Source organism: Oncorhynchus gorbuscha, unplaced genomic scaffold, assembly GCF_021184085.1.
Source record: "Oncorhynchus gorbuscha isolate QuinsamMale2020 ecotype Even-year unplaced genomic scaffold, OgorEven_v1.0 Un_scaffold_1118, whole genome shotgun sequence".
NCBI lineage: Eukaryota > Metazoa > Chordata > Actinopteri > Salmoniformes > Salmonidae > Oncorhynchus > Oncorhynchus gorbuscha.
This window is the reverse complement of record NW_025745993.1, coordinates 103,319-121,857: the sequence shown is the minus strand read 5'-3', so window position 1 is coordinate 121,857 and position 18,539 is coordinate 103,319. Positions and strand designations below refer to the sequence as shown.

General features: G+C 45.1%; 1 protein-coding gene across 1 annotated transcript; it reads left to right on the top strand.

Annotated features, from left to right (window-relative positions):
* Positions 1-6,432: 6,432 nt before the first annotated feature.
* Positions 6,433-7,385, top strand: LOC124021447 (zinc finger protein 135-like; the record flags this gene model as incomplete). Its single annotated transcript, XM_046336638.1, has 1 exon — positions 6,433-7,385. A coding segment is annotated over one exon (819 nt), but the record flags the coding sequence as incomplete, so codon positions are not given.
* Between the last annotated feature and the right edge of the window lie 11,154 nt (positions 7,386-18,539).

Here is an 18,539-nt window from a genome sequence, read left to right as displayed (position 1 = left end):
GAGTGTGTATTATTAGGGGTGTGTCTAGTTAGGTTTGGCTGCCTGAGGCGATTCCTAATTGGAGTCAGCTGATTCTAGTTGTCTCGGATTGGGAACCGTATTTAGGTAGCTTGAGTGCGCGTTGTATTTCGTGGGTGATTGTACCTGTCTTAGTGTTAGTCACCAGATAGGCTGTATTAGTTTCACTCGTTTGTTGTTTTTGTATTTTCAGTTATTTCATGTACCGCATTATTCTTCATTAAAAGTCATGAGTAACCTACACGCTGCATTTCGGTCTGACTCTCTACAAACAGCAGACGAACAACATTACAGAATCACCCACCACCATTCTCAGACCGAGCAGCGTGTTAACTGGCAGGACCAGGTGGACGTTATGGACAACAGAAGCAAGGAGTATACTACGTGGGAAGAAATCGACAGGTGGGCGGCCGACCCAGAGCGAGTGCAGGAGCCCGCCTGGGATTCCCTACAGCAATGCGAAGAGGGCTACAGGCGAATCGAATCAACGAAAAAGACACGCCGGAAAAACGGAGAGGCGCTGGTTTAAACAGGCAGCGACAGCTGGAGCAGCAATGGGAGGATGAATTATTTGGAGAATGGACATGGGAAGACGTGTTGGATGGTAAAGGTTGTTACACTTGGGAGGAGATATTGGCCGGAAGAGATCGCCTCCCATGGGAACAGGTGGAGGCACTAAGGAGAGCAGAGGCAGCGGGAGATAGGAGCCGACGATACGAGGGAACACGGTTGGCAAGGAAACCGGAAAAACAGCCCCAAAAAAATATTGGGGGGTAGCTAGAAGGGAGAATAGTTATGCCAGGTAGGAGACCTGCGCATACTCCTTGTGCTCACCGTTGGGCTAGAGAGACCGGGCAGGCACCATGTTATGCTATGGAGCGCACAGTGTTTTCAGTGCGGGAGCATAGCCCGGTGAGGCACATACCAGCTCTTCCTATTGGCCGGGCTAGAGTGGGCATCGAGCCAGGTAAGCTTGGGCAGGCTCGGTGCTCAAGAGCTCCAGTGCGCCTGCACGGTCCGGTCTATCCAGAGCCACCTCTACACACCAGTCCTCCGGTAGCAGCTCCCCGCACCAGGCTTCCTGTGCGTGTCCTCGCGCCAGTACCACCAGTTCCAGCACCACGCATCAGGCCTCCAGTGCGCCTCGCCTGTTCAGCGCAGCCAGTGCTTTTCTCCCCTCCTGCGCTGCCGGAGTCTCCCGCTTGTTTAGCGCAACCAGAGCTGTTCTCCTCTCCTGCGCTATCGGAGTCTCCCGCCTGTTTAGCGCAGCCAGAGCCTTTCTCCTCTCCTGCGCTGCCGGAGTCTCCTGTCTGTCCAGCGCCACCAGTGCTCCCAGTCGGTCCAGCGCGTCCAGTGCGCATCGCCTGTTCAGCACAGCCAGTGCTTTTCTCCCCTCCTGTGCTATCGGAGTCTCCAGCCTGTTTAGCGCAGCCAGAGCCTTTCTCCTCTCCTGCGCTGCCGGAGTCTCCTGTCTGTCCAGCTCCACCAGTGCTACCAGTCTGCCCAGCGCGTCCAGTGCGCCTCGCCTGTTCAGCGCAGCCAGAGCTTTTCTCCTCTCCTGCACTGTTGGAGTCTCCCGCCTGTTCAGCGCAGCCAGAGTCTTTCTCCTCTCCTGCGCTGCTGGAGTCTCTTGTCTGCCCAGCGCCGCCAGTCTGCCCAGCGTCACCAGTCTGCCAGGATCCGCCTGAAGTGCCAGTCTGCCAGGATCCGCCAGAAGTGCCAGTCTGCCAAGATCTTCTAGATCGGCCAGACAACCGGAATCATCCAGTTCTACCAGCCAGCCAGGATTTACCAGAGCCTACTACCTGCCTGAGCTTCCTCTCAGTACTGAGCTTCCTCTCAGTACTAGGCTTCCTCTCTGTACTGGGCTGCCTCTCAGTACTGGGCTTCCCCTCAGTACCTGGCTGCTTCGGTCCCGGGCTGCTCCTCTGTCCCGGGCTGCCCCTCTGTCCTGAGATGCTCCTCTGTCCTGAGTTGCCCCTCTGTCCTGAGTTGCCCCTCTGTCCTGAGTTGCCCCTCTGTCCTGAGTTGCCCCTCTGTCCCGAGTTGCCCCTCTGTCCCGAGTTGCCCCTCTGTCCCGAGTTGCCCCTCTGTCCCGAGCTGCCCCTCTGTCCCGAGCTGCCCCTCAGTTATGTGGGGATCAGGGTGAGGACTATTAGGCCATGGTCGGCGGAGAAGGTGGATTATCCTAGGACGCGAAGGGGAGGAACTAGGACATTTATGGAGTGGGGTCCACGTCCCGAGCCAGAACCGCCACCATGGACAGACGCCCACCCGGACCCTCCCTATGCTCTTGAGGTGCGTCCCGGAGTCCGCACCTTAGGGGGGGGTTCTGTCACGCCTTGGTCATTGTATCTTGTGTTTTTGTTATATGTTTGGGTAGGCCAGGGGGTGACATGGGTTTATATGTTGTATTTCGTATTGGGGTTTGTATTAATTGGGAGTGTGTATTATTAGGGGTGTGTCTAGTTAGGTTTGGCTGCCTGAGGCGATTCCTAATTGGAGTCAGCTGATTCTAGTTGTCTCGGATTGGGAACCGTATTTAGGTAGCTTGAGTGCGCGTTGTATTTCGTGGGTGATTGTACCTGTCTTAGTGTTAGTCACCAGATAGGCTGTATTAGTTTCACTCGTTTGTTGTTTTTGTATTTTCAGTTATTTCATGTACCGCATTATTCTTCATTAAAAGTCATGAGTAACCTACACGCTGCATTTCGGTCTGACTCTCTACAAACAGCAGACGAACAACATTACAATACCCCCACGGCCTTTAACTGCTTCCTGCCCTATACAATAGAAAATGCATTTTACCAGAACAGGGAATGAACCCATAAGTGTACCTTTCTCTTTTGTTAACAAATCATGTATATAATTCTCCCACATAACCTCCCTCTGGTGCTTTAATAAGCACCAAAAAACTTAAAAGGACATATACGGAACATAATATCAACAGTTGATTAACAAAAAATAAAGCTTCCTAATTGACTAGACCAAACATCTCTAGTATTTCATAAGAGTAAAAGATCTAGTTAGAAACAAACAATAAAAGAAATACATAACATTCTGTTGAAGCATGAGTATGTAGGTACAAAGTAAAATTGACACAACATCATTCTAAATTTAGGCTTTCAACATGATCCTCCCTCTCAGACACCTCTCCAACAATTGTGATACCAGTGATACCAACCTCTGTTAAAAGATTAAGGACATGGTCCATAGACACTTATAACCGGGATATCCCACTGTTACCTTCATGTTTTTGGCAAAACTAACTTTTAAGTAAAAGAAACCAAAAAATTCATTGATATACCTATCAAAAACATTCAACAAAACATACTACAACACAAGACCATAAGCAAAAATAGAAATATTAAAACCATACATAGTACCCCTGTATTTACTATGGAAAACACCCTTTTTGTGGATACGTATCAGTTGACTGTCCTATGAATTTGGAATCTCAGCATATATATACATGTAAACCATCCTTATGAAAACCACTACAAACGTAACCAGCTCCAGAGACCATTCCATACAGGCAGTTAGGATTACCAAAAGGGCAGTCAAGGGGTCCACCAACCACATTGGTGGACCCCATACTTTTAGACTTTTACTCAAATAGAATTTTACCAGTTGACTATCACTTGGACTTGTCATTTTCTATTATGGTATCTTTACTTTGACTCAAGTATGACTATTGGGTACTTTTTCCACCACCAGACTTACGTTTATTTTTGACCAGAGAATGACTTGTGAATTAGTTTTGATGCACCCATTGCAAAGACTTGCATAAACAGCTCTTTGTCCTGTCTGTGCTGGTAGTGAACAGCAGCTGCCATTACAGCAGCAGCCAAAGACCGGAAATAGTCATTCTCAGACACCCCCCCACGAGAGGCCTATTCAGATACTCCCTCTTTGCTCATGTGTTCAAAGTTACTGCCAGGCAGAAGGGTAGACGATAACAAACTACAAGATTCTTAACGTTTTCTTGACTTTTATAGATCACCTCAAATGTTATCCAGGAACTTTCTGAAGAAATATTATATAATATTATATAAATATATATAAATATATAATTATCTCTCCTTCCTCCACAAAGTTCACATTCATTCACTGATTTCGAACACATTGTCAATTATTTGACCAGATACTCAAGTGTCCGTTCAAACAAAGAAAATAAATGTCTTCAACAATGGAAGGCAATCGGTAAAGAGGCAAGATCAGGTGGGAACATTATAGCCAATGAGAGGGCAGATATGCGTGTTTCCACTAGTTTCCACAGCCATAAATGTCTATATCGCATTTTTATTTATTTATTTAAGGTTAGACATAAAGCTAGAAGTGGTGTTAAGGTTAGGGTTAAAAAATGAAACATTTAAATCATTGCCACATAAGTACTGGAAAATTCACAATAAGATCAGGTGGGACCATTATTAGGCATAAAGTTAGAAGTTTTGTTAATAAGATCAATGGTAGAAACGGGCGTGGTTTATGGCTTTGTTTGAGGTGACGACAAGTCACTACTACCATATAAAGTTTCCTATTTTTATCAATACACTCCTCACAACCTAATCGTTACCAAATGTATATTCGATCAAATAAGGCAGAAGCCAGATTTTGGGCCCAGTTATCCCTCTCGCTTCACCTCTTCATCGCTGTTTGAATGGAAATGACTGGTATGAGATATATGGTGGAAACTAGACCATTCCTCCACCAATCTAATGCTCTTAGATTTGTGTGAAGTAGTGTACAATTGAACATTTGAGGAAAAAGGAGATGTTCGAGGGATGCACCCAAATCAGAGGTTTAAACTAAATTAATACAATATTTGGTTTAATGTTAATCCATGTTGAATATTTCCAACAGGACAAATCTAGGCCGTTCCCCTCCACCCTCCCAGAGTCCCCAGGTCGATCGCCTCCCTGTACTTTACTGCTGGGTCTGGTTGACTGCAGGAAAACATTGGGGCAGAGTGGAACTGAGAGAGGAGAAGAGGAATATGGAGATGTGATTTCATTAAGTAAGAACCATGGTGTGTGGATGAGACTACAGTCTGCTTCTGTAACAATTAATGAATGACTTATATATTGATGAAAATATCTGGTCGTTCCACCCAAAGTGTACCAAAAAAAAGTTTGATTTCACATTTGAACATTCTGTCATAAAAAGCACATGTTCAACTTAATAAAATACATGTTTTGCCATCTCAAGAGGTTTAATGAAATATAAATACTATAGTCAGAGCCAATGTACCAAATAAAGTAACCGGGTTGACCGTAACAGGGGACTACTGAAAACAACAAAAACACTACATTGGTAAAATAGTCCTTTAAATCAGCCATGAATCTGCTTGTGATGGGGGGAATGGAAGCTAGTATTGTGCAACAGGAAGTAGTAATTGAATGCAGTCTTCACATAAAAAGTTATTGTTAAAACATCTCTATCATGTCTGTTCATAAAATATTTTTTGAAAGAATAGTTTCACCATATTAAAACAAGAGTTCAGTTCATGTAACAGGGTGGACCTTCAAATGAGGGACAGACGTAAATGAATCACTAATTAAATGAAATAAATCATGTTCAGAAATGACTGTCAAAGTAACCAAATAACTAGGGCTTTAGATGCACACTAATCATTTCCTATTAAACTGATTATGGCATTAGTCATGTAAACATCTTACTCTGCTGATCTTAATTGGTGTGAGGTCATAACTGAAGTAAGGATACACCTTTAAAAACACCTGGTTTTCTGAACAATCTTTAGAATGATTAGGACATGTAAACACTTTAATCAGAGTTATAGAGGTGTATTTAATCTGCATGTGCTAACACAAGCAGCACAAAACATTATTTTGACCGAATGCAGTGAGTTCAGGGAACTGAAAATATGCAGCTTAGAAATAGTTTGCACATACAAACCTTATTTTTACCTATTGCTTCATAAACCACAGTGGCTGTGGTAGAAAGTTTATTTTGATTGGCCATTTTCTGCGTTTATCAAAGTCCCATCAGCCTGATTTCAGATGTGTCCATGTAAACAGGTTTATTAGAGAGATTGTTCTTTCAAAGCATGTCAACGATTTAAAATGTAATACTGATGCACAATTTCTATTGGAAAAATATGAAAGGGACCCAAAAGGCCTTAATTTCATGGAAGGACCCATCTGTTTACAGACTCATATTTGCAAAACCTAATTATTCAATATCTTTGTTTCACAGGGGACATCCCTAATCGTTGCTCTCTCAGTGGGAGGGGCTTATCATCTGGGGAGCCTCAACAACATCATGATGCTGACAAGAAAGAGAAGAGTCTCTCCAGATCAGAACACCTCAAACACCAGCATAGAGGTACAGGGAAGAAACCTCACTGCTGCTCTGACTGTGGGAAGAGTTTTGCTAAACATAAGGAATTGACAATTGGAGCATATTCACAATGGAGAGAAACCATACCACTGCTCTCAGAGTGGTAAGAGTTTTGCTGCATTTAAAATCTTAAAATCTAATCAGAGAATTCATACAAGGGAGAAGACTTACACCTGCTTTGATTGTGGGAAATACTTTAGTCGATCAGGAGACCTGACTGCACACCAACGCACACACACAGGAGTGAAGCCTTATAGCTGTGATCAATGTGGGAAGAGCTTTGCTGTATCCGGAAACCTGACTACACACCAATGCATACACACAGCACATAAACCTTATAGCTGTAATCAGTGTAGGAATAGCTTTAATCAATCAGGAGCCCTGACGACACACCAACGCATACACACAGGAGAGAAGCCTTATAGCTGTGATCAGTGTGGGAAGAGCTTCCATCAATCAGGAGAGCTGACTGCACACCAACGTATACACACAGCAGAGAAACCTTATAGCTGTGATAAGTGTGGGAAGAGCTTCAATCATTCAGGATCCCTGACTAAACACCAACGCATACACACAGGAGAGAAACCTTATAGCTGTGATCAGTGTGGGAAGAGTTTCAATCATTCAGGATCCCTGACTAAACACCAACGCATACACACAGGAGAGAAGCCTTATAGCTGTGATCAGTGTGGGAAGAGTTTTGCTCTAGATTTCAATCTGACAACACACCAGCGAATACACACTGGAGAGAAACCTTACTCCTGTCTATGTGGAAAGAGCTTTGCTCATTCAGGGTCACTGAAAAACCACCAGAAAACACAAACATGTCATCTTTCATCTCCCTCCTCTCCGACACCAGTTCCAGATCCCTAAATAAAGTTTCAATAGAAAACATATTGTAAAGAGTCATCCATCTCCCATTCTCTAACAGTTTACTAAGTCTGATTACCATGGTAACCTGTGTAGCATAATATGCATCTCTGGATCCATATGTATCAAGCGTCTTGGAGTAGGAGTGGTGTGTGGTGGGGAGTAGGAGTGGTGTGTGGTGGGGAGTAGGAGTGGTGTGTGGTGGGGAGTAGGAGTGGTGTGTGGTGGGGAGTAGGAGTGGTGTGTGGTGGGGAGTAGGAGTGGTGTGTGGTGGGGAGTAGGAGTGTTCAGAGCTGTATCTTATTTCTATATCTCCTATTATCCATTAAATAACTTTAATGTAGAATGTTTCAACTATACAAGGTGTGTATTCATTTATTCAATAGAAAAATAAATGACATCCATTATCTGCTCAACAATGTCTGCTTATCACATTAATTATATGTTTTTAAAATCTATAATAATTTTTAATGAGAATCATTGGCCTCTTGTATAAATAATTTGGTCCTAAAAGATGTTCTGCCAATTGGTCTGAGGGTCACAGTTAACTGCATGAACCAAAACTGAGTGAGAGAAGAGTGAGCACTCTCTTCAGAAATACAATTCCAGCACAATGTCCTATACATGACCATTCTACTTCTTTTTGGTGAGTTGTTACGTGGAACAAATGCTTGTGTGAAAATATTGTAAAACATCTTGAATGTGGTTTCATGTTTTCTTGTTTTGTTTTACATTGCTGATTGCATATTCATTGTTTAAATATGTATCTTTTTCAAATTTGTATTGTTTAGTTGTATTCTGTAGAAGAGACCAGGATATGTTGTTGTCCTGGGTCCCAATACTCAGTGTTATAGTCATGGTCCTGAGAATAGAGACCAGGATATGTTGTTGTCCTGGGTCCCAATACTCAGTGTTATAGTCCTGGTCCTGAGAATAGAGACCAGGATATGTTGTTGGCCTGGGTCCCAATACTCAGTGTTATAGTCATGGTCCTGAGAATAGAGACCAGGATATGTTGTTGGCCTGGGTCCCAATACTCAGTGTTATAGTCCTGGTCCTGAGAATAGAGACCAGGATATGTTGTTGGCCTGGGTCCCAATACTCAGTGTTATAGTCCTGGTCCTGAGAATAGAGACCAGGATATGTTGTTGTCCTGGGTCCCAATACTCAGTGTTATAGTCCTGGTCCTGAGAATAGAGACCAGGATATGTTGTTGTCCTGGGTCCCAATACTCAGTGTTATAGTCCTGAGAATAGAGACCAGGATATGTTGTTGTCCTGGGTCCCAATACTCAGTGTTATAGTCCTGGTCCTGAGAATAGAGACCAGGATATGTTGTTGGCCTGGGTCCCAATACTCAGTGTTGTAGTCCTGGTCCTGAGAATAGAGACCAGGATATGTTGTTGTCCTGGGTCCCAATACTCAGTGTTGTAGTCCTGGTCCTGAGAATAGAGACCAGGATATGTGGTTGGCCTGGGTCCCAATACTCAGTGTTATAGTCCTGGTCCTGAGAATAGAGACCAGGATATGTTGTTGTCCTGGGTCCCAATACTCAGTGTTATAGTCCTGGTCCTGAGAATAGAGACCAGGATATGTTGTTGGCCTGGGTCCCAATACTCAGTGTTATAGTCCTGGTCCTGAGAATAGAGACCAGGATATGTTGTTGTCCTGGGTCCCAATACTCAGTGTTGTAGTCCTGGTCCTGAGAATAGAGACCAGGATATGTTGTTGTCCTGGGTCCCAATACTCAGTGTTGTAGTCCTGGTCCTGAGAATAGAGACCAGGATATGTGGTTGGCCTGGGTCCCAATACTCAGTGTTATAGTCCTGGTCCTGAGAATAGAGACCAGGATATGTTGTTGGCCTGGGTCCCAATACTCAGTGTTATAGTCCTGGTCCTGAGAATAGAGACCAGGATATGTTGTTGTCCTGGGTCCCAATACTCAGTGTTATAGTCCTGGTCCTGAGAATAGAGACCAGGATATGTTGTTGGCCTGGGTCCCAATACTCAGTGTTATAGTCCTGGTCCTGAGAATAGAGACCAGGATATGTTGTTGTCCTGGGTCCCAATACTCAGTGTTATAGTCCTGGTCCTGAGAATAAAACAGGTTTAAAACAACAGAGAAACACGTGTCTTACAGTGCTACACATCTGTTATGATAGAGACTTTTTCCTGCTTAATTGAAGTATCAGGTGTAGTTTTTCACCAGTTATAAAGTGTGTTTGTTGCCTCTCTTTATGTTTCTAGGATGCAGAGAGGGAGATGCAACAACAGCCTTGAGAACATCTGGACTCAAATTTAACTATTTCCCAAGTTGCTGTCAGGTAAAAGTAGACGAAAGCAGATTTACAGGATTATTTTTTAAAGGGGTGTTTTTGAATGTTCCCTTTGCAAGAAAACAGCCCCAAAGCATGATGTTTTCACCCCCATGCTTCACAGTAGGTATGGTGTTCTTTGGATGCAACTCAGCATTCTTTTTTTACCAAAAAGTTATATTTTGGTTTCATCTGACCATATGACATTCTCCCAATCTTCTTCTGGATCATCCAAATACTCTCTAGCAAACTTCAGATAGGCCTTGACATGTACTGGCTTAAGCAGGGGGACACGTCTGGCATTGCAGGATTTGAGTCCCTGGCAGCGTAGTGTGTTACTGATGGTAGGCTTTGTTACTTTGGTCCCAGCTCTCTGCAGGTCATTCACTAGGTCCCCCCGTGAGGTTCTGGGATTTTTGCTCACCGTTCTTATGATCACTTTGACCCCACAGGGTGAGATTTTGCGTGGAGCCCCAGATCGAGGGAGATTATCAGTGGTCTTATATGTCTTCCATTTCCTAATAATTGCTCCCACAGTTGATTTCTTCAAACCAAGCTGTTTACCTATTGCAGATTCAGTCTTCCCAGCCTGGTGCGGGTCTACAATTTTGTTTTTTGTGTCCTTTGACAGCTCTTTGGTCTTGGCCATAGTGGAGTTTGGAGTGTGACTGTTTGAGGTTGTGGACAGGTGTCTTTTATACTGAAAACAAGTTCAAACAGGTGCCATTAATACAGGTAACGAGTGGAGGACAGAGGAGCCTCTTAAAGAAGAAGTTACAGGTCTGTGAGAGCCAGAAATCTTGCTTGTTTGTAGGTGACCAAATACTTATTTTCCACCATCATTTGCAAATAAATCCATTAAAAGTCCTACAATGTGATTTTCTGGATATTCTTTTCTCATTTTGTCTGTAATAGTTGAAGTGTACCTATGATGAAAATTACAGGCCTCCTTCATCTTTTAAAGTGGGAGAACTTGCACAATTGGTGGCTGACTAAATACTTTTTTGCCCCACTGTACATCCACACTTCGAACCCTATTCAGACTTGAGAACTTAACATCGACGAGAGTCCAAAAATATTGCCTAATGTCCACATTTTATTGACTTAAGTCCATGTTACGTCAACATATCTCAAGATTGAATCGGACCTTTCATACACATGCAATATACATTGTAATTGTTGTAGTTTTTAGTAAAATGTTTTGTAAAATGCAGTATAATTTATCATGAAAATTATTTTGGGTTAAACCATCTCTTTTTCAACAAAAGTATTTGCTGGACTTGATTTCACTTAGTACGCTCCATGTATTAAATAACACAATATAATCAGCTTTATTTAATGAGTCCTAACAATAAATCTACACAGTGATTTAAACGTTTTCTCTTTCCGTCCTGAATGAGGTAAGTCACAGGTCCCAGTCTCCAGATTACTGTCGCCTGAATCCATTTCTCTTTCCCTGTCACACTTGTTCTTCCTCATGGAAAACTCAAAGGTGTAGCCTACCATGGTCATGGTGTTTCTTTTGTTTGGCATGTTTTTCTTCCACTGTTTTAGCTAAGTCAGGTCGGAGTAGGTTGATGCGTGTTCGGATCTGGCGCTTCAGGAAGAGCTCAGCAGGGGTCTGACATGTGACTCTGTGGGGGTCCTGCGGAACATTGGCTCAGCGATGCTTGAGAAAGACAGTAGATTGTCTGTTGTCCTCAAACGTTTTTTATCAGAGCTCGCTTGAGTATCTGGACTGACCTTTCTGCTGCACCATTTGAGACAGGATGGTAAGCAGGAAGGGTCTGCTTGATTCTGTTGTTTTTTAGGAATTGTTTGAAAGCAGAAGAGACCAGCCGTGGTCCATTATCAGAGACAATTCCATTGCACAATCCATAGGCTGCAAACAGCCTTCGTAGGTTTTTGATGAAGTTCGTTAATGTCTTTGAAGTTTTGTGAAAAACTTCCAACCACTTTGAATCACTATCGATTATCACCTCATAAAGGAATGTTCTCACCTAACAAAGGAATGTTCTCACCCAGTAAAGGAATGTTCTCACCCAGCAAAGGAATGTTCTCACCTAACAAAGGAATGTTCTCACCCAGCAAAGGAATGTTCTCACCCAACAAAGGAATGTTCTCACCCAGCAAAGGAATGTTTTCACCCAGCAAAGGAATGTTCTCACCCAGCAAAGGAATGTTCTCACCCAGCAAAGGAATGTTCTCACCCAGCAAAGGAATGTTCTCACCCAGCAAAGGAATGTTCTCACCCAGCAAAGGAATGTTCTCACCTAACAAAGGAATGTTCTCACCCAGCAAAGGAATGTTCTCACCCAACAAAGGAATGTTTTCACCCAGCAAAGGAATGTTCTCACCCAGCAAAGGAATGTTTTCACCAAGCAAAGGAATTTTCTCACTGCGTTTTCTTTAATGGCAGGTGACTCAGAGCATCATGGAAACACAGTTCCGAGACCAGAGAGACAGCGGGCTCTGTGTCTAATTGCATGTCCAAATCCTTTCCATCCAATTTGACATTCATTGTAACGCCCTTTTCCCATTGGAAGAAGTGTAAACTGTATACACCCCAAAAAACTGAATCATCCTCCTTACTCTTGCCATGGCTCTGAGCAGTATCAACATAGTGTGTCTGTCCTGCTCTGCCATTCCTACATGCAGAGGCAATGTGTCCAACTTTAGAACAGACATGTATTTCTCATTTTTTAATCTGCAACCACGAGCAGAATGTTTTCCTCTGCACCTGTAGCATGGTTGCTAACCAGAATTCTGTTGCCCTGTGTTATTTTTTATACTGTTTCTCTACATTGTCATTTCTGCCCTTGAACTGTCCGTTTCCTGTCCTGGGAAATGTTTTAGCATTTTTATTCACTGCATTTACTGCTTGAGACTCTTTTGTAACTCTGTAATATCCCTGGTGTATTTGGAAGCTAACTCCGTTGATAATGCCATCTCACATGCCTTTCTGAATGTTAGATCCTTCTCTGCTAGCATCTTGTGCTGCAAAGCTTCAGAGCACAGTCCACTAACAAACTGATCACTCAATGCTTTTCCTAGATATGGCCAAAAACACAACTACCTGACAGCCATCGCAAAGCCAGCGCATAATCAGACATACTCTCCTTCCTTCTGGTTATGTTTTTTTTTTTCAAATGAAATTGCTCCGCAATCACCAGAGGTTCTGGTTTGTAGTGAGCTAGCAACACTAGCTTCAGTTCCTCATACTGGAAAGTACTTGTATCAGGTGTGATCAGTCTCTTTAATAGTCCATATGTCTCTGCACTGATCACAGAAAGAAACTCTGACATTCTTGTCGTCTTTAACCTCTTGGAACACTAGGGGCAGTATTTAATTTTTGGATGAAAAAACGTTCCCGTTTTAAACAAGATATTGGTTTCGCCTGTAGCATTAGTTCTGGGGCATTCACAGATCATATCTTTGCAGTTTTGGAAACGTCAGAGTTTTGTCTTTACAAGGCTGTCAATTCCATGCATAGTCGAGCATCTATTTATGACAAAATATTGCGCTTAAAACGGGCACGTCTTTTTATCCAATAATGACATAGCTTTAACTGGTTAACCTCTTGATTCTAGCCATCCCGGATCCAGGATCGTGAATACAGCCTCAAGCTCATTACCATAACGCAACGTTAACTATTCATGAAAATCGCAAATGAAATGAAATAAATATGCTTGCTCTCAAGCTTAGCCTTTTGTTAACAACACTGTCATCTCAGATTTTCAAAATATGCTTTTCAACCATAGCAAAGCAAGCATTTGTGTAAGATTATTGATAGCTAGCGTAGCATTCAGCATGCAACATTTTCACAAAAACAAGAAAAGCATTCAAATAAAATAATTTACCTTTGAAGAACTTCAGATGTTTTCAATGAGGAGACTCTCAGTTAGATAGCAAATGTTCAGTTTTTCCAAGATTATTTGTTTAGGACAAATCGCTCCGTTTTGTTCATCACGTTTAGCTACGAAAAAAACCTGTATCCAGGAGTGTAATTATCCCCGCAGCTCATTAGCATAACACAACGTTAACTATTCATGAAAATCGCAAATGAAATGAAATAAATATATTAGCTCTCAAGCTTAGCCTTTTGTTAAGTCTTTAATGTCATTTGCAAACATCCATAGCTCCAAAAGCTCAAGGTAGCTTTCAAAATCCTCCCGTGATTCTTTGTACTCGTCCACTTGTCGGCCTTGTATAGTAGCCATTTTCCATCGCTAATGTTCTCTGGGCTAATATTGTTATGCAGGTGAATGAGGACCCAAAAGCGACTTGGCGAAAACAGAGTTTTTAATCCAGTAAAGTAACTTTACAATCAAAAGGCATAATTCTACTCGTAATGACGAGAACAGACTGGAGACTTGATCAAGAACTGCAGGTTGCCTCGGGAAGGCACTTGAACGTAGCAGACTCAGACACCTGCTCACCACGCAGCATCTGAGGGAAACACGACACGACAGGGCGATACATAGACACAGCACGGTGAACAATAGACAAGGATCCGACAGGGCAGGAACGGAAAACAAGGAGAGAAATAGGGACTCTAATCAGGGAAAAGGATCGGGAACAGGTGTGGGAAGACTAAATGATTGATTAGGGGAATAGGAACAGCTGGGAGCAGGAACGGAACGATAGAGAGAAGAGAGAGAGGAAGGGAGAGAGAAAAAGGGGAACGAACCTAAAAAGACCAGCAGGGGGAAAATGAACAGAGGGAAAAGCAAAATGACAAGACAATCTAAGACAAAACATGACAGTACCCCCCACTCACCGAGCGCCTCCTGGCGCACTCGAGGAGGAATCCTGGCGGCAACGGAGGAAATCATCAATAAGTGAACGGTCCAGCACGTCCCGAGACGGAACCCAACTCCTCTCCTCAGGACCGTAACCCTCCCAATCCACTAAGTATTGGTGACCCCGTCCCCGAGAACGCATGTCCATGATCCTACGTACCTTGTAAATAGGTGCGCTCTCGACAAGGACGGGAGGGGGGGAGGGAAGACGAACGGGGGTGCGAAGAAAGGGCTTGACACAGGAGACATGGAAGACAGGATGGACGCGACGAAGATGTCGCGGAAGAAGCAGTCGCACAGCGACAGGATTGACGACCTGGGAGACACGGAACGGACCAATGAACCACGGAGTCAACTTACGAGAAGCTGTCGTAAGAGGAAGGTTGCGAGTGGAAAGCCACACTCTCTGGCCGCAACAATACCTTGGACTCTTAATCCTGCGTTTATTGGCGGCTCTCACAGTCTGTGCCCTGTAACGGCAAAGTGCAGACCTCACCCTCCTCCAGGTGCGCTCACAACGTTGGACAAACGCTTGAGCGGAGGGAACGCTGGACTCGGCAAGCTGGGATGAGAACAGAGGAGGCTGGTAACCCAGACTACTCTGAAACGGAGATAACCCGGTAGCAGACGAAGGAAGCGAGTTGTGAGCGTATTCTGCCCAGGGAGCTGTTCTGCCCAAGACGCAGGGTTTCTGAAAGAAAGGCTGCGTAGTATGCGACCAATCGTCTGATTGGCCCTCTCTGCTTGACCGTTAGACTGGGGATGAAACCCGGAAGAGAGACTGACGGACGCACCAATCAAACGACAGAACTCCCTCCAAAACTGTGACGTGAATTGCGGGCCTCTGTCTGAAACGGCGTCTAACGGGAGGCCATGAATTCTGAACACATTCTCGATGATGATTTGTGCCGTCTCCTTAGCGGAAGGAAGTTTAGCGAGGGGAATGAAATGTGCCGCCTTAGAGAACCTATCGACAACCGTAAGAATCACAGTCTTCCCCGCAGACAAAGGCAGACCGGTAATGAAGTCTAGGGCGATGTGAGACCATGGTCGAGAAGGAATGGGGAGCGGTCTGAGACGACCGGCAGGAGGAGAGTTACCCGACTTAGTCTGCGCGCAGTCCGAACAAGCAGCCACGAAACGGCGCGTGTCACGCTCCTGAGTCGGCCACCAAAAGCGCTGGCGAATAGACGCAAGAGTGCCTCGAACACCGGGATGACCAGCTAACTTGGCAGAGTGAGCCCACTGAAGAACAGCCAGACGAGTGGAAACAGGAACGAAAAGGAGGTTACTAGGACAAGCGCGCGGCGACGCAGTGTGAGTGAGTGCTTGCTTAACCTGTCTTTCAATTCCCCAGACTGTCAACCCGACAACACGCCCATAAGGAAGAATCCCCTCGGGATCAGTAGAAGCCACAGAAGAACTAAACAGACGGGATAAGGCATCAGGCTTGGTGTTTTTGCTACCCGGACGGTAAGAAATCACAAACTCGAAACGAGCGAAAAACAACGCCCAACGAGCTTGACGGGCATTAAGTCGTTTGGCAGAACGGATGTACTCAAGGTTCTTATGGTCTGTCCAAACGACAAAAGGAACGGTCGCCCCCTCCAACCACTGTCGCCATTCGCCTAGGGCTAAGCGGATGGCGAGCAGTTCGCGGTTACCCACATCATAGTTGCGCTCAGATGGCGACAGGCGATGAGAAAAATAAGCGCAAGGATGAACCTTATCGTCAGACTGGAAGCGCTGGGATAGAATGGCTCCCACGCCTACCTCTGAAGCGTCAACCTCGACAATGAATTGTCTAGTGACGTCAGGAGTAACGAGGATAGGAGCGGACGTAAACGTTCTTTTAGAAGATCAAAAGCTCCTGGGCGGAACCGGACCACTTAAAACACGTCTTGACAGAAGTAAGAGCTGTGAGAGGGGCAGCAACTTGACCGAAATTACGAATGAAACGCCGATAGAAATTAGCGAAACCTAAAAGCGCTGCAACTCGACACGTGACCTTGGAACGGGCCAATCACTGACAGCTTGGACCTTAGCGGAATCCATCTGAATGCCTTCAGCGGAAATAACGGAACCGAGAAAAGTAACGGAGGAGACATGAAAAGAGCACTTCTCAGCCTTCACGTAGAGACAATTCTCTAAAAGGCGCTGTAGAACACGTCGAACGTGCTGAACATGAATCTCGAGTGACGGTGAAAAAATCAGGATATCGTCAAGATAGACAAAAACAAAGATGTTCAGCATGTCTCTCAGAACATCATTAACTAATGCCTGAAAAACAGCTGGCGCATTGGCGAGACCAAACGGCAGAACCCGGTACTCAAAATGCCCTAACGGAGTGTTAAACGCCGTTTTCCACTCGTCCCCCTCTCTGATGCGCACGAGATGGTAAGCGTTACGAAGGTCCAACTTAGTAAAGCACCTGGCTCCCTGCAGAATCTCGAAGGCTGATGACATAAGGGGAAGCGGATAACGATTCTTAACCGTTATGTCATTCAGCCCTCGATAATCCACGCAGGGGCGCAGAGTACCGTCCTTCTTCTTAACAAAAAGAACCCCGCCCCGGCCGGAGAGGAAGAAGGCACTATGGTACCGGCGTCAAGAGACACAGATAAATAATCCTCGAGAGCCTTACGTTCGGGAGCCGACAGAGAGTATAGTCTACCCCGAGGAGGAGTGGTCCCCGGAAGGAGATCAATACTACAATCATACGACCGGTGAGGAGGAAGGGAGTTGGCTCGGGACCGACTGAAGACCGTGCGCAGATCATGATATTCCTCCGGCACTCCTGTCAAATCGCCAGGTTCCTCCTGAGAAGTGGGGACAGAAGAAATGGGAGGGATGGCAGACATTAAACACTTCACATGACAAGAAACGTTCCAGGATAGGATAGAATTACTAGACCAATTAATAGAAGGATTATGACATACTAGCCAGGGATGACCCAAAACAACAGGTGTAAAAGGTGAACGAAAAATCAAAAAAGAAATAGTCTCACTGTGGTTACCAGATACTGTGAGAGTTAAAGGTCAAATCAAATCAAATCAAATTTATTTATATAGCCCTTCGTACATCAGCTGATATCTCAAAGTGCTGTACAGAAACCCAGCCTAAAACCCCAAACAGCAAACAATGCAGGTGTAAAAGCACGGTGGCTAGGAAAAACTCCCTAGAAAGGCCAAAACCTAGGAAGAAACCTAGAGAGGAACCGGGCTATGTGGGGTGGCCAGTCCTCTTCTGGCTGTGCCGGGTAGAGATTATAACAGAACATGACCAAGATGTTCAAATGTTCATAAATGACCAGCATGGTCAAATAATAATAAGGCAGAACAGTTGAAACTGGAGCAGCAGCACAGTCAGATGGACTGGGGACAGCAAGGAGCCATCATGTCAGGTAGTCCTGGGGCACGGTCCTAGGGCTCAGGTCAGTTGAAACTGGAGCAGGAGCATGGCCAGGTGGACTGGGGACAGCAAGGAGTCCTCATGTCAGGTAGTCCTGGGACATGGTCCTAGGGCCCAGGCCAGTTGAAACTGGAGCAGCAGCATGGCCAGGTGGACTGGGGACAGCAAGGAGTCATCATGTCAGGTAGTCCTGGGGCATGGTTCTAGGGCTCAGGTCCTCCGAGAGAGAGAAAGAAAGAGAGAAGGAGAGAATTAGAGAACGCACACTTAGATTTACACAGGACACCGAATAGGACAGGAGAAGTACTCCAGATAAACAAACTGACCCTAGCCCCCGACACATAAACTACTGCAGCATAAATACTGGAGGCTGAGACAGGAGGGGTCAGGAGACACTGTGGCCCCATCCGAGGACACCCCCCGGACAGGGCCAAACAGGAAGGATATAACCCCACCCACTTTGCCAAAGCACAGCCCCCACACCACTAGAGGGAAATCTTCAACCACCAACTTACCATCCTGAGACAAGGCCGAGTATAGCCCACAAAGATCTCCGACACGGTACAACCCAAGGGGTGGGGGGAACCCAGACAGGCCGACCACAACAGTGAATCAACCCACCCAGGTGACGCATCCCCCCCAGGGACGGCACGAGAGAGCCCCAGCAAGCCAGTGACTCAGCCCCCGTAACAGGGTTAGAGGCAGAGAATCCCAGTGGAAAAAGGGGAACCGGCCAGGCAGAGACAGCAAGGGCGGTTCGTTGC